The sequence below is a fragment of the Conger conger genome, chromosome 14 (genome assembly GCF_963514075.1).
Source record: "Conger conger chromosome 14, fConCon1.1, whole genome shotgun sequence".
Classification (NCBI taxonomy): Eukaryota; Metazoa; Chordata; class Actinopteri; order Anguilliformes; family Congridae; genus Conger; species Conger conger.
Window position 1 is genome coordinate 26,116,498 of NC_083773.1, and position 26,906 is coordinate 26,143,403.

The following is a 26,906-nucleotide window of genomic DNA, read 5'->3' on the forward strand; positions in this document are numbered from 1 at the left end:
CGGTAGTGATGTAGTGATGTTTTTGGATTTCATGCAAACTTCTGCTCTTAATTATTTAAATAGCCCAGTCCTTTGCATGACATGACCTACTAAAGATATATTTCTTTATAAACCTAAAAAGACTGCTTGTCTTTTATTAATTTTCAATTTAGTCTTTTGGCAGATGCTTTTAGCCAAAGTGACTTACACAAGTGCATCTCACATGTCTCCACTCCTATAGCTGAGTCAGGGTAACTGGTGATGACAAAAACCTGCCCTCTAGGAGCAGCATTGCCAACATCTGAATAAAGGCATTTCTTTGGTTGTAAAAAAAAAAAAAGTCAACATATTGTATATGTTTTGATTACTGTTATTTAATACATTTGGTTTAGTCTGTGTTGCACTGTAATTAAAAAATGTCTTACCCTAGAAATATTCATTCAGGATTGATATGTCATGAGGAAGCTGGAGCTCTATACAGATTTAAAAAAAACATTCATTCTTCAGTGGAGAATTATAGTGCGTGTCAAATCATCAGTTCACCAAGTTCTCTTACGCACTACAATTCTCCACAGTAGAATAAAAGTTGTTTAGCGCTCCAGATTCCTTATGATAGATCAGCACTGAAGACTTCTGTTGAAGTTAAGGTCGATTGCTTCATGTAGGTGAGTCAGAAGAAGATGTGAGCTTGTACACAGTTGCTACAGAAGGCAACGTTATTCCATGCAGTCTGGACAAACTCATTTAGTTCCTCTTGCTGGGGACATTTGTCTTATTATTTTATTATTATTTCATCTTAGTGAGATAATTGCATCTCATATTGCGTCTCATGGATTGCTGAAATCTTTTTCCATTCCTATTGTCCTGTGTTCCCCAATTTGTGACAACCAATCACTGTAACGCCCTCTGTTGATCTGAGAGGGTGCCGATCAGTACACACTGTCGAAGTGCAAGCCCCAGGAATGATGGCTAATAGATTTAAATATTCTCTCAACCATTTCGGAAGTGTTAGTGCCAACAGGTCAGAGCAGTTATCACTGCTCTAAGGGTGAAAGCAAACTCAGTCGAGAGCTCCATTATCTCGGGGCTATGAATGTTCCAGAACGCTCTCAGCTCCGGGCTAAGTGTAGTATGTAACCCGCAGGAGTCTAGCAGCCTGCACACAGCATTGGCTATTGCAACAGTGGGGACAGCCTGTGGAGGAACAAGGTCTTCCTGTTCCAGACTGGGTCACGCGGCCCCAGCCAAAACCAGCTGTCAGGGATCGTCTGTAAATAAATTTTTCATGAACATTATGTAAAAACTCTTTCTGCCAGATCACCAAAACTATTGGCCGCTTTTACCAACACGTTTCGTCACGTCTGTACGCTTTCAAAGCTTTGTTTGCAAAAGATGCCCGGTGCAGCAGTAAGCCTGAGATAACATTCTTATTGATCAGCTCTGCCAGCTGCTCACTTTGTTATTGACCGTGCGAGGCACTGTGTTTGATTAAGCGGGGTCTTGGGGAGAGTGGGGGGTGGGGTTATGTGGCTTGCACAAGCTGACTCTGGGAGTTAAGTGTATCCTCTGAGCCCTAGAAGAGAGCAAAGCTCGGAGACACCACAATGCACAGGAAGGATTTAGCAGTGATTGGTGCTGAAAAACACTGTTGACAAGGGCTTTCACGCACAGACAGCAGACATGGGCTGAGGGAGAGAAAGAGAGGGAACAAGACTAATGTCAAACTGAATTCACCATGAAATGTACAGGTATCTTTATTGCAGAGACAATTTGTATTTATGTAACTTCAGTATCGTCATTCATTTCTCTTTTTAAATGGTTTTTTATTGCACTTGTTGTTGTGTTTGTTGTGTTTCTGGGCCCAAGGCTGCCGTACAGAAGGGCCAGTTGAGGCGAGGCAGATGGAGCATCCATCTCCATAAACACCAGTGAAAGATCCGATGACGACAGGAAGTGGAAGGGTCTAATGTGGGCAGGCGGCTCAAGCCGGGGCCGATGTATGAAATTCCGTTTTTTTACCCCTTATGTTTCGTCTTATAAAATCAAAAATCAGTAACAATAATTATCACAGTTAAAAAAAGAGAAGAACAAGAGAAATGGCAATGCTTTGCGTACTCTAGCTGGGGAACAAAAAAACCTCTCCAGCACAGGTTTTGTTTTCGAAGCTGTGTGTTTTTCTGTTTGCATTTTTCCTTTTTTTCATTTTGTCCCCCATTTTTTCATTCATTTGTTTATTTGCACTTAAAAACGTGCATTCTTTTTTTGTTTGTTTTGTATAAGAAACTTGGGAGATAGAGAAAGAGAGAGAAAGAGAGAGAGAGAAAGCTAGACAGAGAGGGGGGGGTGGGTCCATCAATAAATTCATTCACTACTGTTGCTCCATGCATTCATCAGTAGGAAGAAAGTCTTTGACAGCAGCAGGGGGTGGGGGCGGTTTTTGGGCCTGTAAGGCCACCGTAGTCCCCGGCCCCCCGCATGTCCCCCTGCCTCATACAGTGGTGACTCTCATCACCACCTCGCGGTTGGCTGTGGCACTGATGCGGTGGTCGTTGGGCCGCAGTTGGCTCAGGATGTGCAGGATGGTGTAGCCACAGTGGTGGTTGAGAATAGTCCTTACGCGCTGGCCCCGCCTCCCTCCCCTGTCGCCACTGGCCGAGCCGTGGGGGTTGTTCCGTGAGCCCCGCCCCCCGGCTTTGCCGCTCGAGCTGATAGGGTCCCCGAGGTCCTTGGCCTTTTCATAGTTCAGCACTTTCCACTGCTGGTTAACGGCCTGCCAGCGCTTGAAGATCCGATATACAGATGAGCCCTCGTGAATTATAAGGCCTGAAGTCAGATTGGAGGAGTGGAGAGAGAGAGAGGTGGGAGAGAGAGATAGAAAGAGAGAGAGTGCGTTGGTGAGAGTTCGCTCATAATTACATTCACTTACATTCATGAGCATACATTTATGCCAATGCACTGTAAGCATTTAAATTCTGCAAAATACTACTTTATATTAGCTGTACATGCATTTTGTACAATATTCTTCACCAGTGGGGAAAAAGACACACACAACGCAGGCTGTGGTCCAATGCTTATATAATAGGTGGAGCTAAGATAAGATGTCTGAACCTATAAGAAGGCCTGGCTTTCCACAGCAATACCCAATAACCATGGAGTTGCTGACAGTGTTTGGTAGCTCCACCTATCTACAGTCTCAAGAAACTTCACTGTGCCATCCCTGCAATAAAAGTATTTTTGGTGACCATCACATAAAGTTTAATTCCAAACTGAACAACTGTGTGACAGTTAGTACTTGTTCAGAGTTCATTGCTTAGGAGTACAAAAAAGTCTTGTCAAACATTAGCATTTACTTGTCAGATTTAAGGAAAACTGTTGATTGAATACAGGCTACGGATAATTTATTTAGATTTTAAAACTCACTAATACTGACTTTCAAAGTTTACTATTGTTTTGTTTGATAATTACAGAAACAAGTCATGTTAATTACCCTGCCCAAAAGCACAGTGGCAAAGCCCAGGTGATAAGCCCAACTCTCTAACTTTTGCACTACACTGCCAAGACGAGTGAATTCCTGACCAGCAAAATTTTGTGGACGCTGCAAGCTCATATTTGGCAGTACTTGCTGTGCTAAAAAGTGTGCAAGTATGCACTTTCAAACACAGCCACATTAAAACAATGGGTGTATACATACATTACACCCAGCTATAGCAAAATAAGGACCATGGACACAATCCATCAATATTGAATGACATAAGAAGTGTATATCTGCTAGAGGTGGAAATCCAGGTTCAGAAAGTAAAAGTCCTCCCCGGAATTTTGTTCCAATCAGCTGGATTTGCTAATAAGCAAAACTCAATAACCTGGAGGTAGAATTCATTCGTGAAATCAACTGGATGGAAGTTCATAGGTGGAAGAAACGCAAGGCAAGTCTTTGAATTTCTGACCCCTGGAGTTTCCACTGCAGTAACACTAGTGTTGCCGGGGCCTCACCTATGCAGACGATGTCCATGAATCCGTACATGCCGTAGCAGATCTGGAAGAGCAGGTCCTGCCTCTGCCACTTGGCCGAGGGGCTGAGGGACGACCAGATGAGCCAGGAGATGCTGGCGATCAGGAACAGTGAGCCCAGGATGATGGCCGCGATCTGGACCTTCTCTATGACGGTCAGTGAGATGGCCTGCCACTGAGGGAGAGAGCACGGTCCATTCAGTGCAGGTGGCGAGAGAGTCAGTGCACATAGACACAGTGTCAGGGCACATAGGCAGAGAGTCAGTGCACATAGAAACAGTGTCAGGGCACATAGGCAGAGAGTCAGTGCTCATAGACACAGTGTCAGGGCAGATAGGCAGAGAGTCAGTGCACATAGATGGAGTGTCAGTGCACATAGGCAGAGAGTCAGTGCACATAGAAACAGTGTCAGGGCACATAGGCAGAGTGTCAGTGCTCAGAGATGGAGTCTCAGTGCACATAGGCAGAGTGTCAGTGCACATAGACGGAGTGTCAGTGCACAAGGGCAGTATGTCAGTGCAGGCAGGAATGGTGTCAGTACATGTAGGCCTTGCATCAGTTTCAGAAGACGCGCACTGTGTAAATTAGCCAGACATTTAACAGACATTTTCTACTTAAAACGCTGTGTGTGTTACAAGCAGATCTGGGTGAATGTATTAGTTTTAAAAATGACACTGCATGACATTACACTCAAAATCGTGATAAAAATCAAACGTTTTAAACACTTCAAACTACATGTAAATATATGTGAAAGCCGGGTGTGGCGGTGGTGTTCCAGTTCATCACCTGCAGTGGGTTCTTGGTGCTGATGGCCAGCACTTGGTACTTGAAGTAGCAGAGCTCACAGCTCCAGGAGCCGCGCTCACTGATCCAGCGAATCAGACAGGGCTGGTGCGTGCAGCGCACCGAGCCGTCACAGCGACACGGGCTCAGCAGCTCCCCCTGCAGGGCACAGCTGGACTTCAGACACAGGGCCGAAACACAGCCTGCGAACACTGGCAGGCTGTCCGAATCACTTCTGATGTTTTAATGGCACAAACGCAGACCATGCTAAGGGCTGACTGCCGGGGACTATGCCCCTGTAGTCATTTGAAGGTATGATGAAGGAGTGGCTTTCACCAATCAGGATTCTCTTTACATTCCTTGCGAATGTGCTTGGTCTCTGTACATGGTCTCACCATGTAAACCTATGCCCGATCCTTCATTATGCCTATTATACAATTGTTTACAAAAAGGCTACATTTCCTAATATAATAATAATAATAATAATAATAATAATAATAATAATAATAATAAACATCATCATCATCTGCATTATCATCAACATCTTTAGCATAATCACTGCTGTGTAAATGATACCTACTGGGCACGGTGTGTTGCATTAGTATGCCCAGACACGTGTGAACATGCCAATGCAACACAAACAGCCAATTACTGGCTTTTAATGATGTCACGTCATCTGCCTGGGAACAATGGCTCACTTTAACAGGTCAGGAGTGGGTACATGCACTCCTGTGGAAGCCTATAGAGAAGTCAGAACTGCTTTAGGTGTCATAAGCAGAAAAGTAGTGCCTAATGCTTCAGCCCAGTTTTTTTATTTTTAAGTTGTTCACATTTTTTCCAGTTTTTCCCCAAATTTGGTTGCCAATTGTACCCTGTTTATTTAAATCACCCATGTGAGTTGAGGAAACACCGCTACAAGCCTGTCTCCCAGCGGCCTGAAGGAGATCAACACCTTCATCAAGCTGCATCATCTCAAGCTCTAGACCATGTCCGGAGCAAACCGGGGTGCTTTTTTTTGTATGTTGTGATCCTGCCCACCAAGTTCCTCCCCCCACTCTAGGAGCAGCGGCCCAATTCTGCTGCTCCCATGCGCCGGCTGTACTCAGATTTGGCAGGACCGGGGCCCGAACCCCCGTCCTCGGTGTGCAACAGATGCCTGCATCAAGGCCCGATCCCTTACCCATGCACCACTGCGGTGCCAGCCCAGTTTTTTCTTTTTACAGAGGAATCGGTGCTCAACAGCCAACTATGTCAATAGGGATCCTGAGGGGTGGGTCGCTATTGAAGTTCACAGGGTAACTAGACTACAACCAGACATGGGGTAATTTGAGTTATGTGCTTTCTTGCTTCGTGGTCAATCTAGATGTTCATAGAAAGGATCCATTTACAGTCACACGAAGAGGCTGCTGGCTGAGACTCCTGTCACCCTGTAAGGAGAAGTGACCAGGTGGGTTTCCAGATGAGAACTAGACACCACAACTCTCAGAAACTGTGAGCTTGTTGAAAGGGATGGCTACGGCAGCCTACAGATTTTTACCTGACCCTCAGTCCTCAATCATCAATGAAAACTAGTGTATAATCCACAGAAGTGGCACAGGAGCAAAGGGTGTGTAAAGGCAATAGAATGTGTTGTTTTATGTCATCATATACAGCTCATCATTGCAAATTAAAGTGCAAAAAACAGCTGTAGGACAAACATACCATTACAAATCAATTTTCTTGCATGGACGGCATTGCACCGTATCTGTAACATATTCAATATACGCCCAATTTTGCTGGTCTACAGTACTATTTGTACTGAATGGCATATTTGAACCCTAACTACCTAGATTCGTGGCTCTACACAAAAATAAGTATGCACAGGAATTCCCTACATGTGTTTTTGGGAGACTGAAAATTGTAGCACACATTGCCACTTTAGGCCTACTTGTCATTCACAGAAACAATGTGACAATGTTCCCTTGCAATGTGAGAGTACTTATGCATCATCAAACAAAGAACAAAACAAAGATTTGCATAAATGCTATTAAGCTAACATTTTCTTACTTTTATTACTGCATATATCTGAAAAAAATAACATATTTTATTCCAGATATAGATTTTCTATTTGAAATGTTTCAGGAAGTTTGAGAAATTGACTCAATAATACATAAAGGTTCATGTCAAAGTGATGATAAATATACAGTCTTCTTCTGTTCCGTTCGTTACATTACGTGGCATTTAGCAGACGCTCTTCTCCAGAGCGACGTACAACGAAGTGCAAATTCATGGTAGTAGAACATACTATCGATTACAAAATTGTTTTGTGCGCGTTAGTTCCCAAACTGGAAAGCTATCTGGAATTGCCACAGCTTCTTTAGTATGCTATTGAAAAAAAGATATTTTGGAAACGTTGTTCTGCTGGCATTTTGGCATAGTTGATGCAGAACCGCCAAATGTCCAAAAGTTATTGATAAGTTATTGTCAATAACTTGATAAATCTCACTGGGGATTCAGATCTCTGATGACATCTTGCCCTCTCAGAACAGGCATACAGTAAATTCTGCACACAAATTGCACACACAAATCAGCTACGCATTCATTATCTATTCTCGTGCTTCACCAGATGCTTTGAACTAAGCTTGTTAACCAGTTTTAGTTTTGCTAAGACCACTAATATAAGGCTCTCCGATGGCTTTATGTGGGTGCAAACCAAGGTCCCTTTCTTATTACACTGCTTTATTATCACCACTTCATCCAGAGATAGAGAGACATAGAGAAAGTGTGTGTGTGTGAGAGAGAGAGAGAGAGAGAGAGAGAGAGAGAGAGAGAGAGATAGGGCAGTACATTTTTTTATGCTTATACTTTAATTAAAATAGTAATAGAAGCCATTGTTGATGCAATAATTAGGCATACTTGTGGGGTAGCCTGGATATTCATATTTGTAGAAGACATAAATGAATTGAAAATGAAAAATGGCAAATCATTATACTGCATTGGCTACTGATAAAATGTTGTAAAACAAAAACATGGAATTAAATGTCTGGCAACGGTTTGTAGCACCTGCGATGGACAGTCACCATGGATTTCCAAAATAAAAGAATGAATGAATAAATAAAAGTATAAAATACATTCATGTTTCATGTAAAATTTTATGATTTAATTTGATACCAGCAATATGAAATGCATTAGAAATAATCGAAACAAATGTAAGCAATAGCAACTGTGTTTGTGGGGGAAAAGAACACTTTTATTTCTCTGATAAACGAAGAACAAATGTTGTTTGAATCCTGGCTGAAGCCATGGAGGAAAGGCAGTGTTGCCAACCTGGCAAGTTTATTGCCGAATATAAAACTTTACAGCAGGGTTTGCACCATATTTTATTTCTTTTCGATGAAGTAATTAAAATCTTCATCCAAATGCACTTTTTTATCCATCTAAAATGAGCAACACAAAATGAGAAAATGGAAAAAGTTACTTGCCTTAGCTCAACTCCTTTTGAGTTCTATCCAGAAGTGACTGTTGTGGGAAATACAGAGACTTTTTTCTCTGTCATGTTGGCAACAAAAAAACAGGAACACCTTTTATAGCGATCATTCATAGTGATTATTATTTTGGTGAATAAAGAATAGATTTAGGGAACTGTCTGTGCTATGTTAATTTATCATAGGCTTACAGGCATTGTTGCTGCCTGTAATTGCAGGCAAACTGTCATGATCAGTAGTTACAAAGATGCGGTGTGATTAAACCATGAGGACAGCACAGTGGCTGCCCACAGTATATAATTGACATTCTGAAAGCAATTGTGATGCTGGAGCTGCACCACTATCATAGGCGTTTGCTTTATGACAATTTATGGAACTCATTGTGGTTAGCTTGTAAATAGCACAGATGCCATTTCAGATATCTGATATGATTTTCTGGTCTGGCAAAACATGGTCAACATTTTCACAGCTGGCTTGCCAACTGCTCAGTTGAATTTAAAGAAATATTTCTTTTGTACAAAATGGGTTATTCCAAGAAAAAATATCGTGTTGCCAATGAGACTATACGCCTCTGCTATTCAGCCACAGTTGGCACTAGCATGGGGTCCATCTAAACCCTCCCCAGGGCACAGCACTGCATTAAGACTCAGAGCCTCAGATGGAGGTGCCATGTGACACATTTTTCTGCTGTGTGAGGATCTTGTATTTGATTAGAGAAACATGGCATACACTCTTTTTTTATGCATTCATTAAAAACAAAATAGCTCCTTTGTTTCAAATGTTCTTTCCGCTTTTGCTCTCTTATCAGATTTGATTAGAAGGGACATTTAAAAAATCCAATAACACCAATAAAACAATTAAGATGATATATCCACGGGCAAACCAGCAATTTAGCTGTAAGGCTACAATGTATATGATCCCACCCAGTGTGGGGCAGTACACCACAAAGTACCCATGTGTCTAAGTTTTCTGTTTATGTTGTACCCAGTACAGCTGATATTGTAGTTTCAGGCTGTCTCACAAAGACCCAAGTTGCCTTGATCACTTTGATTATTCGATCAGCCAGCCCATTTGCACAGTGAGACGGCCTGCTGGTTCTTCCATTTGCGCACTAAACCACACACAAGCACACTGCTCAGCAGCGCTCTGAACTGATAAAGGATGTTGCAAAGGAAGAGGCCTACTGTGTGACTGGCTGAGTGACTAGTGTCTAGTAAAAAGACATTAATCATAGATACATAGATAATACATAGATGGGGGGGGGGGGGGGAAATTTCATATTATTTGTTTTGAAATAATATGAAAGCATATGTCATATTATATAAAGAACATGTCCGCTGTGCTGGTGAAAACCAAGATATGTACTTCTGTAGCATATTCTGAAGACATTTCACCCACACCAATATTTATCACCATCCTTGACATTGCCAAAAGATAAAACTGATCTGGAATCAATGCTTCCATGTACCTTCTAAATGATGTAAGCTGCTCCACAGCGTAAAGTAGCTCTATGAAGTCCATTATTTCTGGCACAATGCCCACATACAGCAACAATACAGATTCCAATACAGTATGGAGAATGTGATATGAAAAGTTTCACTGCCAAAAGGTAATCTAGAAATGATTATATGAAGCTGCATCCACATGTTGAGCCACATCTTGTTCAGTATATTTTAAAGGTTATTACACCATAATGTGATATATGATAAAAGTGAGGAAAAGCTGGTGACTTTACTAAAGTGGCATTACAAAATCCAGTTAATATTGTCTTAATAAGAAATTATTGTTATAAATACTTTTCATATTACTCACAATTTCAAACACAATTTCAGTTTTTTTCCTTGGTGCTACAGTTGTTTTTCTTGTAAATGCTTTTTGCAATACAAATTGAACAGAAGCAGAGGATGAGATGTGTAGGGAGGGAAGCCGTAGAGAAACATGAAAGAGGGTACAGCACAGGGAAGGGGCCGAGAGGGACTTGGAGAGAAACTAATGGCTGCAGCCTGGAGGGCCACCGCACCACCGCACCCACACCCATTCCTTTTGGAAGATTTCCCCCACCTTTTACCTGTGGCACTGAGGCACAGGGCCTGCTGTGCAGAAAACCTGCTCATCCTACAGACAGATGTGAGTGCATCTGCGAGGGAGAGCAGGTGGCCAGACCCGAGAGACAGACAGGTGAGAGGGCTGAGAGTGTCAGAAAGAAATTAAGCAATGCAGAAAAGAGAGAGAGAGAGAGAGAGAGAGAGAGAGAGAGAGAGAGAGAGAGAGAGAGAGAGAGAGAGAAAGAGAGACAGAGAGAGAGAGAGAGATAGAGTGAGAGAGAGAGAGAGTGAGAGAGAGAGAGATGGTACCCTGCCCTGAATGATATTCAAAACTGGTACATGCCTTGGGATTTTGTCAAATCTCCAACAGTCAAACTCAAACATAAACATTTACATTGCAATTAACCACTCATTGGCAGATATATGAGCTACTATGGCTCAATATCCATTGCATTTGTTCATTCTCTTGGAGGTTTTAGGCCAACCAAGGTTATGCTAGTTCCGTACTATTATACCTACTGCTTACAAAAGAGCAAGCAGTGTTTTATAACCCATTATCACAATATATTTTGTAACATTTTGATAGGGCTGTGTAAGGTTGAGATGAATAACAATGTTGTACCAATGTTGGACAATGATTCTGATCTGCTTGTGATTCTTATAGGTCTTGAAAATACAATGAACACAACTTTCTGCAACCTTTAAAAAATGTCAAGATGAAAAGCTGCATAATTACTTTTCCATGTTCTTGAGTGTATCTGCTGTTTTTGTGATGAGCTGAGTTTCTCAGAGAGAGAGAGAGAGAGAGAGAGAGAGAGACCTGAAAAGCTTGTTTATTTTATTTTGCCTTTGTTATTTTCCACTCCTGGCAAACCTGAAACTGCAGACGATGGGGTCTGAGGTTGACCTGGGAGCATTTCTGGAGCTCTTTAAGAGGACGACCAAGGCATGTGACTGGCCAGTAGAAGAATGGGCACTGTGCCTCCTATCACTGCTCTTTAGGGAGGCGCAGCTCGCTGCCAGCAACTTACTGGCCAGTGCCCTGGCTGATTACTCTACCCTCCAGGACACCATCTGGGAATGGGTGGGACTGAAGCTGGAGGGTCACCAGAAGCTGCGGGAATGTTCTTTCAATTTGGTTGGTCAGCCCGTGGCATATGGTCAGCAGCTCCCCGACTCTCGCCCGCGCCGAGCATAGCCGGAACACTACGCACCAGACGGAACTGTGAAGCATGTGGCGTTGGAACAGTTTGACACGGGGCTCCCAAAAGGGACCTCCGACCGGCTCTGCTGCCACCAACCAACCTTCAGAGGGGACGCAGGGAGGGATCTGCAGCATAGCGAGTGTGCGAAAGGCTCCTCTCTTTTCCGTTACCCTTTCTGCAAATTCTGGGATTGGCCGGGGTTTCAGGAAGTAGTGGGAGACAGACTGGGTCCTGAAAACGGGTGTGTTCAGTGTCCTTTTTCAGTAGCCAGGAGTGAGGTGGTCATGGATAATGGTAATTCCAGTCGAAGGGTCATCTAGTAGCCCCTCCCCCATACCTGGTGAGATGGAAATGTCTGACTGTGAGCAGACACTTTATCACCAAGTCGGCACGAGTCAAGGTGCCGACTAGGTGATAAAAATTGATGGCTTGACCAGCAGAAAGCAGTCACATACCCCTATTTCTGCATCATTAAAGATAAATTGTATTGGATGAGTCAGGACCCACATACAAACAAGGATGCCACACAAGTTCTTTTCTGTTCTAAAAACCAAAGGGAATTGGTTTTTCAGGTGGCTGGCAGCAGTCCAATAGCAGGTAATTTGGAACAGGATAAAATGCTAAGCCATATACAGACTAGATTTAATTGGCCAGGCATGTGGTGATATCCCTGAATAAAGTTATAAAGTAAACCCTGCAGCTATTCCAAAAGCCTACTGATACCCACTTCCATTAATCATAGTCCCCTTCGAAAGAATTGGCATGGAACTCATCGGCCCGTTAAAATTAAGTGACAAAGGTTATTGCTTTGTATTACTTTTTTGTATTATTGTATGCAATGTGATATCTGGCGGTGGTGCCCCTCTGCAGTATATCAGATAAGATTATTGCAAAGGTGATATTTCGTTTTTCTCCCCATGTGGGAATCCCGGAAGAGAGTCTCACAGATCAAAGTACATCATTCTTGTCACAAGTATTGAAAGAACTATACAAATTGTTGGGTGTCAGGCCTATTCAGACTAGCTTCTGCCACCCTCAAACTGAGGTCTGGTGGAGCAGCCCAATAAGATGTGGAAGGCAATGATTAGTAAATTCCACTGATATTTGAAATGAAGACAACTGGAACTGACTCCCTTCTGTTTGCAGTGTGAGAAGTTCCCCCAGCTTCCACAGTGTTTTTTAAAGAACAGGTGAGTGCCCAAAGGCATCCTGGACCAGTTTAGATAAGCCTGGGCACTGCACCGAGTCCCAGGAAGCTGGCATCTGTATATTGACAAAAAGGCCAGGTAATGTAAAGTCAGCAAAGGTGAGAACGAGTGCAGATGCCAGCCTACCCTTGATTGTGTTAAGCACCAGGTTATATTCTTCGGATGCCCAGTTTCTGTGTTTTACAATTCAGCCCAATACCCACTACTAGTGCATGCAGGGGGTTTGCTAGATAGCTGACAAACCCAAGAAAGAGCATAGCTCTGTGATAGTAGAGGGGACCTCCCAGCCATGGACTGCTCAGGCTGCCCAGAGGATTGGGCGCTACCCTAGCCTTTGACTCCTCATGCCCCAGGTGGTGCACTTGAGGGCAGAGGAAGGCACACACACACTCAGACTTGAGCTTCAGCCCAAATTGCAGCAGCCGGGAAAATACAATTTCAAGGTTATTTAGATGGGTAGGGAAATCATCAGCAAAACCAGTAACACAAACTCTGTCCTTTTAATAAGGATTCTGAATTCATTTCTTCCAGACAGCACTCCATACGCTGGAATGTAGCAGGGGCATTGCATAACCCAAACAGCATGTGCTCAAATTCAAAGTCCCATGACTATGGTGAAGGCCGTATTTTCCCTATTTTGAGGGGCAACTTCAACCTACCAGTAGCCACTGACAAAGTTGAGGGTGCTAAACCACTCAGCCTTCTGCAGTGGTGAAGGGAGAGGACAGGTATCTTTATGAGTAACATCATGTTAATCAAAACGTATGGACCGGACCCATCATTCTACCAAGTCCAACTGGAGCTGCCCAAGGGCTAGTATTTTTCTTCACAATGCCATTAACCAACATACTTTGTAAGGGCTGGTTGGTCTTAGCCATTTTAACAATCAGGTGCAATAGGGTTTGGAACTGTGACAGTTACATTTACAAGATATGTTCAAATTGCACATTAGCATTTTCTCTAAGCTCAAGAACATCAGAGATGGCAATACGATCACTTTATCCAGGAAACAAAGTCCTAGTTTTACTCCGATTGTCAGCATCCAAATTGCTCAAGGACACTTTGAGGCCACATAGCAAATAGAGGATGCATAGAGAATTAGCCATGTACGGTAAGTGTATGCTATAGGTTGTAATTGCACTTGTGTATTCTAGGTGACAAACGGTGGTATGCTACTTGGAAAGTTACCTGATTATTCTTCAAGGGTTCAAGTTTTATTTATGTGATCATTCTAGAACTCAGAACTGTACTTTCCTTCTTCAGCACACTAGTCCCTGGTTCTGATTTGCACTTTATTGTACGTCGCTCCTGATAAGAGCGTCTGCTAAATGACTATAATGTAATGTAATGTAATGTAATTATCCATAGTAACGATTGGCAAGAAGCATCTGCAGCACTTGCAAACCATTCTGAAGAGTTTGGAAGGTCGGGTCTCGCTGCTGGTTTGGAAAAATTCCAAAAGCTTATTTTACCCTTCCTTGTCTCTTTGTTCCTCGACTGACCTGGAAATCGATCAAGATCCACCATCATTAAGAAAATTCTAACCCATAAAATGCCCCTTGAAGGAGCTAGGATCAAGGAGCTGGAAGGCTCCCAAAGGATTCTTTAGCAAGGAAACACAAGTGCTACCTTCGCAGAAGCATTTTTTCAGAATGATCGGACTGTGAATCCACCTCTTCCCACCTTCCAGGTTTGTCATTGAAATGCCTTAAAACTGATGCTTGAAAGAGGAAGGACATTTCAGTGGCAAATAAATGTTTCCTTGATTCCTTCATCCCCACTTCCTTTCCTTGCCTCCTCCAATGGGTGGGGCTAGCACCAAGGAAGGGAGGCAAGAATAGGAGCCAAGCAGGTAAAATGAAGCAACTGGAATGAGTCCCTAGACTAAAAGGCAGTGCTACATCACATCCAAACCACTCATTTATTTGATCTGCTGTTTCAGGAAGTCATTTTCCTCCTGCTATAAAAAATGAGAAGGACTGGATAGAAATTATGACCAAAGTACTAATATTTTTCTCAGCGATTTCCAATAGATGTAACAAGAATGTTGTCATTGATTTACTCTGATTCCGTATGATAATATCAAATCAACACCTCTGACATCACTGCAAGCTGTTGACCCTGATCTACATCTACTGAAAGTTCCAAGCTGGTCTAAATCCTGCCAGCTTGTTCCTGAATTCCATTGTGTCTGGTATGTGATAGTGATACAGTGTGAAAGTGAGAGTGATTAAATACTCATGAGGAAGAAGAATGCAGCATCTTTCCAGTTAGCAGTGGTAAGGATAGAGAGGGTGTATATGATTTTTTAAATTACCTCATTATCAAAAATGTAATGATTTCTGATATTTGCTCATTTGCCCTGTAAACACTTGATGTACAAGGCTCCTTCGCTCTCTTTCTTTCACACACACACACACACACACACACACACACACACACACACACATTGCAATTCCATTTTATTCTGTCTCTACTCCCCCTCTTTCTGGATATTCAGTTCTGTTGTGGGTTTTGTTAAATCCCTCTCCTTGTCACGTACATGTATTAGTATGTGTGCTATTGTGTGTGCACGCGCGAGTGCATGTGTGAATACATATGTGCACAAGTGTGTATGTGTATGTGTGCGGCTATGATAGCCAAAGGGCTGCAGGAGACAGTGGAGAAGAAGGGGGAGGGAGAGAGGGAGGGGGAGGGGCGGTGGTGAGTCAGCGCGCACATTTTCTCGCCTGCCTCCGAGCGTTCTGCTGAGCTGACGTCACGGCGATGCAAACGACCCATCGCTACGCGCGCTCATAAGATAAACAAACAGTCAATATCACAGGACACAATGGTTAAGGATGAGCTGTGTTCCGGTGCTGACCATTAGCATCTCTCAGCGTTACCCTGCTGGGCTGCTACGCTGCTAAGCCTGTCCCGGCAGCGTGGAGTTCGCCCTTAAGGGCAGAGGGAGACGTTTAGCCACCTCCACCCCGTCAACGGTGACCAGCAGGGCCTTGCAAATGAAGACGGGAGGATGTCAGTGCGTGGCAGAGTGCGGTGGGGCGCGGCGAAGGGCAGGGGCTTGGCATGCCAAACCGAGGCACCACTCACTGCTCGGCCAAATCAATGCTCTTTTTCAATTTCGGTTTGCACAGGTCGATGCAGTGGCACATCAGCGGACACTGACGCCCACTAGGTGGGCTGAACTATGAATTCCTTGCCGCTTGATGAGACGGCTAATTGCATTCACTGACGCAGATTGGTGAGCACAGGGGAGGTGACCTCATCACCTGCTGAGTGGTTTAACCGCAGGTGACCGCAGAGAGAGAGAGAGAGAAAACAGAGAAAGGCTTTAGGTGCCTTGCTTCTCTCTGCCATGACAATCGAAATGCCATCTTCTTCTGAACAAGACATGCCCACAGCCACTGGTTAGGACATGGATACAACCAAATTAATTGAAATGCATTATCACTTGATAACCCCCCATATTCCTAAAATCAGCTTCTGACATTAAATATCAGAATGTCATTCATTTATGTATGACGCAATGCATACATCCCCATTCTTTTCACTTCATTCCCCCTGAACTGATTGCATTTTACAGGAAAAGTATTTTGTCTGAGTTCATATCCAATTCATTATAATATATTCAAGACGGCATATTAATCAAGAACGTGCCTATTGGAAGGGGCCTGCCAATTAATTTAATAAAAAGTAATAAGGTGACCTGTTTCTCCAAGGATTGCAGAGAATTGGAGAAGCTGGCTGTAGCCTGGGGTCACCAAATCTCCCAAACTAACCATGCCAACAAGCTTTTTGGACGGCTTGTCAGAAGAAAGACTCTGCTGTCACCACAATCATGGCTGTGGTTTGGTGAAAGTGCCTGCAGTTTTCTGGATGTCACTGGAATATTGATTGGAACCAGGTTCTATGGTCAGATGAGATAAAGATAGAGCTGTCTGGAAACAAACAGCAGAGATGGGCTCAGTGTAAAAAGAGGCATGGTCATGCAGAAAATAACCTACTATGTACTAAGTTTTATGGTGTATCTACATTGTCGTGGGGCTGTTTTACTTCTAAAGACCCTTGGGAACCTTGTTAGGGTACGTGGAATCATGGACTACATGAAGTAGCAGGAGATGTTAGACCACAATCTGGCAGCATCTAACAGGAGGCTAAAACTGAGTTGTGGTTGGATCTTGCAGCATGCCTCTAAATCCATAAAAAAGGGTACACTGACCACACAATCAAGCTTTTGCAAATCCCACTGAAAACCTGTGGAGTGAGCTGCTGTTATATGTGTTCTCCTCATCAAGTATTATATGAGAACTTAGTGATGTTAAAACAAACTAAAAGTAGGGTGCGCAATATACATATTTCTAAAAATAAAAAAGGTTTTGTGTTAAAGATAAAGATTTTCCTCTGTGAAATGGTATCACAATAAAATTATATAATTGTCTCATATTGCTGAATATAGAAAACATTTTATAAAAGATGAAGTGAATGTTCTGCATTTTTGCTCACATTAATTGTGGGTGCCAAACATTCTAGAGGGCAAATATAGAGCTCCATAATGTTCGGGACAAATACATATTCGTCCTTGATTTGCCTCTTGCCTCTGTACAATTTTAACAAAACAGAAAACATTCAGCGAGCAGAGGTCCTGGGTGCCTTGTTCATGGGAGAGGTCAGAGGAGAATGGCCAACCTGGTTCAAGCGGACCAGAAGGTGACAGTAACTCAAATAAGCATCTCTGAACACACAACACGTCAGAATTTAACAGATGATGTCCAGCACTGGGCTGCTGGATGGTTCATTCTGCTAAGGCAACATGCTGTGGTGCAAGGATGAGCCTCATGGCCTCGGATTGAATCTGGACCCTGCCAGCACCGACTATGGCCAATAGCTCCATAGGGCGATGCGTAATTGGCGATCACGTTGCCCAGGGTATAGGAGGGTTCAGTGGGACAGGGTTCTGCTTACGGCGCTATCTAGCAATGCCTGCTGGTCAGTCGGGCGCCTGCAGATTGCAGTGAAAGCTCCATATGAAGGGTGTTCCCCCCATTCTGCTCTATGTGAGCTCAGCTGCAGTTTTCAGCGTGAACGGAAGCAGCTGGCCACACCGCGTGTTTCGGAGGATAACTGTGAACGTCCACGCTTTCCCCAATCAGCTGTGGGGTCTGTGCATGTATGTGACTGCTCGTGCAGATGACTGGCCATTTCAAATTCGGGCGGAAATTCAATATCATGCGCCCCAGTTGTGTGCCAAATTTTAAAAAAAAGATGTCAGGCACTAATGATTTGGCATGGTTAGGATAGCGATATGAAAACCACAAGATAGCTGCATGATAAACACAAACATGTCCTCAGCCAAGGTCTCTTCCATCTCCCTTCACTTTTTCCTTTTCCTTTGTTTGCTTCGGATTGTTCCTTCCTGTCTCTCTCTCTCCCTCTTTCTTGGTCTCTCTCTCTCTCTCTTTGTGTCTCTCCCCTCCCCCACACTGTTTCCCTTTTACACTCTCCCTATATCTCCCGTGTGCTCTCCCCTCTCTCTGATTCCGCCAGCTCCTTGCGGTTGGGGCTTGGGCACATTCACGTACGGGCGTGCAGAGCACCTCTCCGTCAAAGTGCCGTAAACCGCTTCACCATCCCAGACTGTGTCAGAGAGGACAATACTGCCTGCGTTCACTGATGCAATTTACAGCATTTTCAATTGGGTGGAGTCAAAAAAGAACAACAACAACAACAACAAAAAGAAGGCTGCATCAATTGACTCCATCCCAAGGTTAACTGATCCAGTCCTGGAGAGCTTTCTCTGCATGTGTTGTTTTCAAACCTTGGGCTCAGGCCAGAGTCACACCCACTGCTCAGCCTGTACGTCATTATTTATGCAAACGGCAGGAGTAAGGTTACAGCCATATATCTTTGCCCTACGCACACTGTCTGAACTGCAGGCTGGCAAGAGATGGGAAGAGATTTATGCTTATTTTTATTTTTGCCATAAATATATAAATATGGAAATACCTAATCATAATTCCTTTGATATCAGACATGTGAAGCACCAATGGTGTAAATTCTAAGTGACCCAAGGTGTTCTGGGCTGAGTCTACATTGTAACATGAAGAGAAGATCATGTAAAATGCAGTATGTAAGTATTTGGTCAGTGACAGTTTTTTGGTTCTTTTGGCTCTGAAATCCAGCACATTGAATTTGAAATAAAACAAAGACAAGTTAGAGAGCAGTTTGGTCCCCAATAACTGCTCAGTAACTGTAAAAGAGAAATCCCTTTGTAACTGTTCAACAGAACAAAAACACTCAAAAAAGACCATCAAGAGAAGACTACGGCAGCATAATCTCAGAGGGTTCACCACAGGGCTCAAACCCCTGGCAAGCCTCAAGAATGAACTGGCCAGGTTACAGTGGGAAAAAACCCCACAGAGTTGTGGAACTGCTATGGACAGATGAGATGAAGATCAACCTGCACCAGAGTGATGGAAAGAGGAAAGTATGGAGAAAAAAGAGCTTGTGATCCAAAGCATACCACCGCATCTATGAAACATGGTGAAGGCAGTGTTATGGCTTGGGCATTTATGGCTTCCAGCACCAAAGTATGTAAGTATCAGTATACCAAAGTATACAGAAACATCCTGTCTGCTCAGATCCAAGCAAATGCAACAAAACTGATTGGACAGTGCTTCTTCATGCAGCAGGACAATGATCCAAAACATACAGCCAAAGCAACCAAGGAGTTTTTGATCCAAAAAGTGGAATGTTTTTGACGGGCCAAGTCATTCACATGACCTCAATCCATTTGAGCAGTATTTCACTTGCTGAAGACCAGACTGAAGGCAAATATCCCCCGAATAAGCAGGAGCTGAAAAGGACCTACACAGTTCACTCAATAACCTTTAAATTAAAGCTGAAAATCTTCACTTTAACCACATACTGATTGTTTTATTTCAACTGTTTGTTCGCTGGAGTACAGAGGGAAAACAACAAAAAATGTGTTACCATCCAAATATTTACAGTCTGCACTGAATAGTATTGCTATAATGTAATAATGAAAAAGGTCCTGATTTAGGCTTATATCTGGTTATGGAAGAGAACTTGACAATTCCATATCAAACAGCTCAAAAATGCTCCCAACCAGCAGAGACGCCAGCAGACTGGCTCCCGGACGTGAAATGTGCCCCCATACCCCACCCCAAAAAAGAGAACCGAGGAAGAACCGCAGAACTGTTGCGGTGCTAAGAACCGGAGGACAGCCACAACACCTGTGAGTGAGTGGAGCCGGGCACATGGCTCGCGTGCTGTAGCTCCCGTAAGCACCATCTTCTCTAATGACAGGAGAATGCCAAAGACTGCCCGGGGTGCAAGTGCATGACACACAGGCTCCCCGGTACCAGCTGAAAAACAGTGCGCGTGAATGTCACCCTGTCCCGTTTTTCCATATTCTTATGGCGTGGAAACATTCACGCTCTTGTATTATCCACCTCTGGTCTGTAATAATAATAATAATAATAATAATGCACTACTTCCGTTATCACTTTTACCCTAATGACAGCCTACATTCATGTTAACGTGGGTTACTGACATGCTCTCAAAGCCAATACAAACACCTGGGGTAAGTACAGTACACTTAACAGCTTAGTTCACTGTAGACCCTGATGAAGGCTGAAGCATTGGTGCCTTAGTCATTTCTCATTGAGTTTTGAATCACTTTCCATTCTCGATGATGCATCACAATAAAGGCTTTATTAATGTGGAACAGTGCCTTAGAATTTTTTCTTTAGGCAAAATACGCATCCTGGCAAGGCGTGCTCAACCTGTACTTCTGTCACCTGATCTCAGGAGGTGACGCCGTCTACTGCCTACAGGTTCATTGCACAAATGAGACCCCAATCTATATTTTAAAGGACAGTCGGGTGGTGTCAATGATGTCTAATTAAAAATAAAGTTCAAAGCTATGTCTCTTTGCATTGCCTAATGAGGTCTCATTATAACAGAATGTAAGTGCTCTCAATCGAAAGAGAGGCACTCAGTTGTGTGGTTTAGATGGGGTGAGCTGTGTCCTGAATACACTCACGGAGCACTGTATTAGGTAGACCTGTACACCAGCTTGTTAATGTAAATATTTAATCAGCCAATCATGTGGCAGCAACTGAATGCATACACGTGTGCAGACATGGTCAAGAGGTTCAGATGTCTTTCAGACCAAATGGGGAAATGTGAACTAAGTGACTTTGATCGTGGAATAAATGTTGGTGCCAGACAGGGTGGGTTGAGTATCTCAGAAACTGCTGATCTCCTGGGATTTTCATACACAACAGTCTCTAGAGTTTGCAGAGAATGATGTGAAAAACAGAAAACATCCAGTGAGCAGCAGTTCTGCGAGCAGAAAGGCGTTGTTAATGAGAGACGTCAGAGGAGGTCAACTGGTCAGACTGGTCGAAACTGACAGGAAGGTGATAGTAACACAAATAACCACACATTACAACAGTGATATACAGAAGAGCATCTCTGAAGATGCAACGTGTCAAAAATCTAAGAGAATAGGCTACAGCAGCAGATGACCAAAAAATGTCTAATCAATACCTAATAAAGTGCTCACTGAGTATACCACATACACCACTTTAACTTCCTATAACCCGGCAACCATTTCTGTCCCCTGTATGGGACATAAATATCTGGTCTTAATCTCAAAAGCCATAAACAGTACGCTGAAACCTACACTACACTACAACAATGTAATATATAATATTTTCTTAAATATTTCCATAGCAACATGTTTTTGTCATTCAGGACCCTTGCATTACAGTATGTCAAAAAAATAAAATACTTAAAACATATTTCCTGCAGGATCTAAGGAGGTTAAGGACACACGTTTCTCTGTATACTTCTGCATGAGATCTTCTCCACATTACTTCACCATGTTTGACATCATTTTTGCAGCCAGCATTAAAAAAAACCCACAGTGGCTTTCCCTTGATGCATCATCACTCAAAGTTCACGACAGGCTCATGCACATTACACTTCATTAATTGTTGCATGGATCATTTGTAAAGGGGGAGTGTTTGATGGCGACATAACTCCAAATGCTCCAAACAGCATCCAGACAACCCTGTTCAGCTCAATAACAAAAAATGACCATCAGACACACTCAAACGTGAACACAGGCTTCCTCCTAGCACCTTGTATCTCTTCAGAACCATATACATGCAATTTAAGTCAATTTAACTTTTAATATACATTCACTGTTTAATATATAACAAAAAATTTGCTTTGTAATATATATCCTGAATATAAAAAACAGATAGCTTGCATATACACTGGATTGTGTTATTGGTATTACAATTATTAAGGTTTTACTGTGATGAGGTGGATTATTGTGTCCTTGGTAAAGTGAGAGAGATGAGTGTGCCAGAATGGTGCGTTCAAACTTTTAGCACACCACAAGGATCTTACGAACACTTAACACGGAATAGGAACCTCATCAAATGATCAGCTGTTTTAATAGACTTGTATTTTACGGATTAATCAGTTGTAGAAAAAAGCCTGACTGCTCATTTTCTTTCCTTATGCTTTCCCCACCTACAGTAAAATGGATATAATGTTTTGTCTGAAATGAAGAAAGATTCAATATGGCAGCCACATCATGTGACACAAGGCAATTTTCCTGTCTGGTGCACACCCTGAAAAGCTTTGAACTCAGGGTAAAGTTTGTTGAAATAGCATGGCATTTGTAGCCTTTATAGAGGAGTATGAAGTTGTGATCCAAAGGCTAAATTCACTAAATTGGTTGCAGCCTTTGCCTGTGCATCACAAAATCAAAACAAAATTGGTGTTGGGTCTTTCTATGTTAGCTACTAAGTTTATTTTCATGGCAGAGTCATGGCTACCCACATCCCAGGTAACACAAAACATTCTCACAATGTTGCTGCCATGTTGTGGCAATGTCATAATATTGACATAAAATTCCATTAACATTGTGAGAACATTTTGTGTTAGCTGGGATAGCTCTTATTTGTATTAGTTAACAATTAACTATGGTATGGGTGATTTTCTTTTCAGATAGCCTACTTTCCCCTGGGGAATTTTAATCTTAGGTCTTCCGTTTACAGTAGTTTAAATCCACTAATTTGCGTCAAATGCAAGTTCAAGATTTCTGGGTAGCCCTACTCATTAACACCTTTGAGCGTAGATACATGTACCAAGCATAAGGTCAACCTTTATGCCATGTGACCATCTATCCATCTAACCTGAACTTTCACACACAACAAGCCATCAATCTCAGTGTCTAATTACAGAATGGTTCTGTCGCTAAATCGGACTGAAAATCCACGTATAGATTATGTTTGTTTTTGAAATAGCAACGATAGTAACTCTTACCGGATGTTGCAACAAAGACCTCTAGTAATAAAATATAAAGATGGGAAAAAAACATCTTCTACAATGGGGCCTCGTGCTCCAGACACAAAACATCGAGGCCTGTGGTTCGTTTTATCCAAAGTCCCCGGACAGTATAGGGTAATTCTGCTCGTCCTAAAGGCATTGGCTGGCATGTAAAGCGATATCGATATTAACTGAATAGCCTATATCACTTAGGAATAAAAAATGTTCTGGATATTTGGATGGAACAGTGACCACAGGGAAATTAAAACATATTAGCTACACATTGTGGTTCACCTAAATAAACGTTAAATTGGAGGGCTGCACAGACGAAAGGCAAATGTGTAGCACTGGATACTGGGACGTTACCTGCTCAGGTCCCTGAAAGCAGATCCGACATTGCGGTGAGCGCATGCCGCTCTCCATGCTGCTCGTAAGTGATACCGCGTCCAGGCCCGCCTGCACCTTGGCGTCCTTCTCCTCAAAAGCCAGACTCCGTGGCCGGGGGTCCGTCCCATAGTACTCCTCTTCATCGTCCCGGGAAGAGCAATCAAAGGCCGGCCAACCACAACCGCCCACCCCGAGCCCTCTCATGCTCGTTCGTCTGTCTGCGTCGGTGTCTGAGTCGGCCCGTCTAGAACCGGACCGCATCAAAACCAGTACCTTCAGTTCGTTGAAAAACATGCGGATCCGATACTTAAACATCGTTTACTACATAAGCATATCCAGATGTAGAGTGAAAAACACCTATCAATATCAGGTATGGGATAAACGTAGCATTCCGGATTTAGATTTTTGCAAACCCAGTGTAGCTTTTTATCAGGCTAATATAAATATAATCAATAGGACTAATTAATAATATGATTATGGGAACGAATAGGCTAGGGTATTGGGCTATGATATAGTAATAGAAATCAGAGCCAAAGTAGGCAATGACAACCAATGAAAACACCCAGCTAATTAACAGTCAAAATAAAAGTATAATAGAGGAAAAACGTTAGCTGTTATTATTTCCCTCTAATTGCATGTGTACATTAACCAATGCGGATGAAAGGGATTCTCTTCCCACGAAGGGGCAGAAGCTCTTTCAGTATTCAACGAATGCCGATACAAGAAAACACTGGAGATGCATGAAGGAGCGATCAGCGAATTAAACAGCAATAATATAACAATCGGCCTTCTTATTAATATTTAAGAGCTGTGGCTACGCTGCAAACCGTGTTTTTAAGTGTGCCGCCCAAGGTTTGCAACGAAAATTCAGTATTCTATCAAAAGCAGGAGACGGGAAAAGAGGGAGCGAGAGCGAAAGAGAAACAAAGATCCCGTAAAATCACATTTATAAAATCAGAAGACACCGCAACATCAATTAATCCAAATTTTCGAATCTGGGTGTCGTGTCCGTAAGCATAATCCAAAATGATAAAGAAAAATCAAAGTCGAGCTAGAATTAAACGTAATTCAAATCGTCTCTCTTTTGTTTGTCCCTCAATGCCATCCCGGCTATCAGACCATGGTGTTTTTTCTTTTCTTTACAGAACATTTTCTGGTTGATATATTGAGAATATGTCCCAAACTGTCCCCCCTCTGAACACCGCCGAGATCCGATTTATAATCCAACGTATTCGCATTTTAAATCGGATTGGATACGACGGCGAAAACGAGCATAAAAACAAACATCCTTTTCCCATCGAATATCCATGCTGAAATTTTCCCTTCTGCAACGGTTCCTGCACAACATGTAACGGGAAGATGTTGCACCCAAAAAAAAGAAAGAAAAAAAGGATGCAGCGAATTCTTCTATCAGAGAGACAGAGTGGCACCGAGGTGATATACATCAAACGAACAGTGATAATTTATATAATAATAACGATGATAGCGATAATATTTGGAATAGCAGTCATATACATATTAGTATTAACACCGTTGCCTCACCGACGTGCATCTTGGAGACGGACAAATGCAGCGCTTTGTTTCGGATTAGCATGCTAATTGAGCCGCTAAAAAATGTTTATCAATGTTGTTTGCCCCCCCAACGTTTTCCTGTTATGATTTTTTCTCCCTTGGTCTCTCGGTGAGGAAAAAAAGATCCGCCGTTTAGCTGCGCATTGGCAGACGCCACTGTCCGAGGTACTGATCCCCATGTGACGTTGCGGCCACGTGTTAGCCAGTAAACCCGGGAAATCTAAAGTGCAAGCGTTCTCTGGGGTCTCGGGATTATAGCAGGCAGTGGTACATGGAGGGCCAAGGCAGTGCAGAAAATGTGTTCACAGCCATTACCCGAAAATCCATAACTCTAGACCAAGAGGTGAGTTATCAAGAGCATACATGAAAGTGCCCGTTATAGTTTATTATTATCAAGAATGGGTAGCCTACTTTTGGCGATTGTACGTAAGAATACCAACTGTGCAAGAATTTTTATTGATCTCACTTGAGAACCATGAGATAATTTCAAAAGCTACCAATTAATTATTGAATTGATTTATAAGTTAATCAGTATTTGTTTTTATCAATTTTTATGTAAGATCTGCACAATTCCCAGGCCCCTTTAACTTGTCAATGATCGCACGTACTTCTGTTCGCCAGCAGATTGTGCTACATTACATTACATTACATTATGTTATTTGGTTGATGCTTTTATGCAAAGCGACTTACAGTTGATTCGTCTAAGCAGGGGAGCAATGTGGGGTTAAGGACCTTGCTCAAGGGTCCAACTACTTGACTTTGTACTAAAAACAATGTAATGGAACCACATTATGCGTATGCTTGTTTATTATCCTGCATTCAAGTGACAAAGTGGATGTATCTCTGTGGATTTTACAATATTTGTTGTTGTCTCTTAGTTTCTTTAATTTGTGTATCTTTAATATTTGTATACGAAATACTAGAGAAATAGAACTGACCTATCTAATAAGCAAACATATTACCATAATGAATTCACTGAAGCACCATATGTTTGTGATTAAATTAAACAGCAAAAGCAACCAATGTCAAATTCATCACACGCTGTTCATTTTTTAATATGATAGGTACTATACATAAGGTATTCATGAGTGACAGTGCTATTTCATCATTGTTTTCCAACAGAAATACTATTTTCCTACAGGCTAGAAGGCATATTGTACAAAGGTTCACACATTGTGTCCCTACGTGAATGCTGTGGAAACCAAACAGATCTAGTTCATATAGAAATATGCTCATCATTGCATAGTGTTGAGGAGATCAAGTTTCAAAAATGATCAGGCAATACTCTGGAGCTGGTTGTCCTGAATGTAGAGGGCTAATGCTTAAAGATGGCAATATATTTGTATATTTGATTTCATGTGGCTTATGACACAACTATGGGAGTCTTGTGAGATGGCAGAATGATTGACTCCCAGTAAATTGTTATCTGTATGGAAAATGCCCATGTCAGTATCAGAGTTACAAATTCATTCATTAATTTTAACTATTTCTATTTCGCTCCTACCCATGGTAAATGTGAAAAGGAATGGGAATATTAGGCTAAATGGGACAAATAATAAGCATATATTTACATATCTAACCATATAGCACATTCCAATGTACCAGCATTTGTTTGAATTGTATTTTTGGAGAAAGTTCCTGCATTTTCATAACTCAGTAATTTAATGTATAACTCAGTAAATTAGTCTCACTGAATGTTCAAATGTGTACTCGGATGATTTTTATATATATTTGTTTGTTTTTAGAGTTGTTTGCGACCCACTCTAATACTTCCCTGACATTCTGGTGTACTTCCAGCAAATACAGCTGTTGTTCTGATTGTTAAAACATGACTGATTACTGGACCTAATTCACATCCAGAGATATGCGGTAAGCTTTAAA

General features: G+C 42.3%; 1 protein-coding gene across 3 annotated transcripts; it reads right to left on the reverse strand.

Annotated features, from left to right (window-relative positions):
• Positions 1-1,704: 1,704 nt before the first annotated feature.
• On the reverse strand, positions 1,705-25,137 carry LOC133110304 (E3 ubiquitin-protein ligase MARCHF9-like). Of its 3 annotated transcripts, none has more exons than XM_061220312.1 (5): positions 24,996-25,137; positions 23,433-23,697; positions 4,774-4,929; positions 3,970-4,162; positions 1,705-2,802 (listed from the first exon to the last, which is right to left on the reverse strand). In XM_061220312.1, exons 2-5 carry the CDS (start codon positions 23,655-23,657, stop codon positions 2,468-2,470), a joined length of 909 nt encoding a protein of 302 aa, XP_061076296.1. In that variant the 5' UTR covers positions 23,658-23,697; positions 24,996-25,137; the 3' UTR covers positions 1,705-2,467. The 3 variants fall into 3 exon arrangements, with proteins under 3 accessions (XP_061076296.1, XP_061076295.1, XP_061076294.1); XM_061220311.1 differs by having other exon boundaries at positions 23,433-23,726; positions 24,996-25,132; XM_061220310.1 differs by lacking the exon at positions 24,996-25,137 and having other exon boundaries at positions 23,433-24,984.
• Between the last annotated feature and the right edge of the window lie 1,769 nt (positions 25,138-26,906).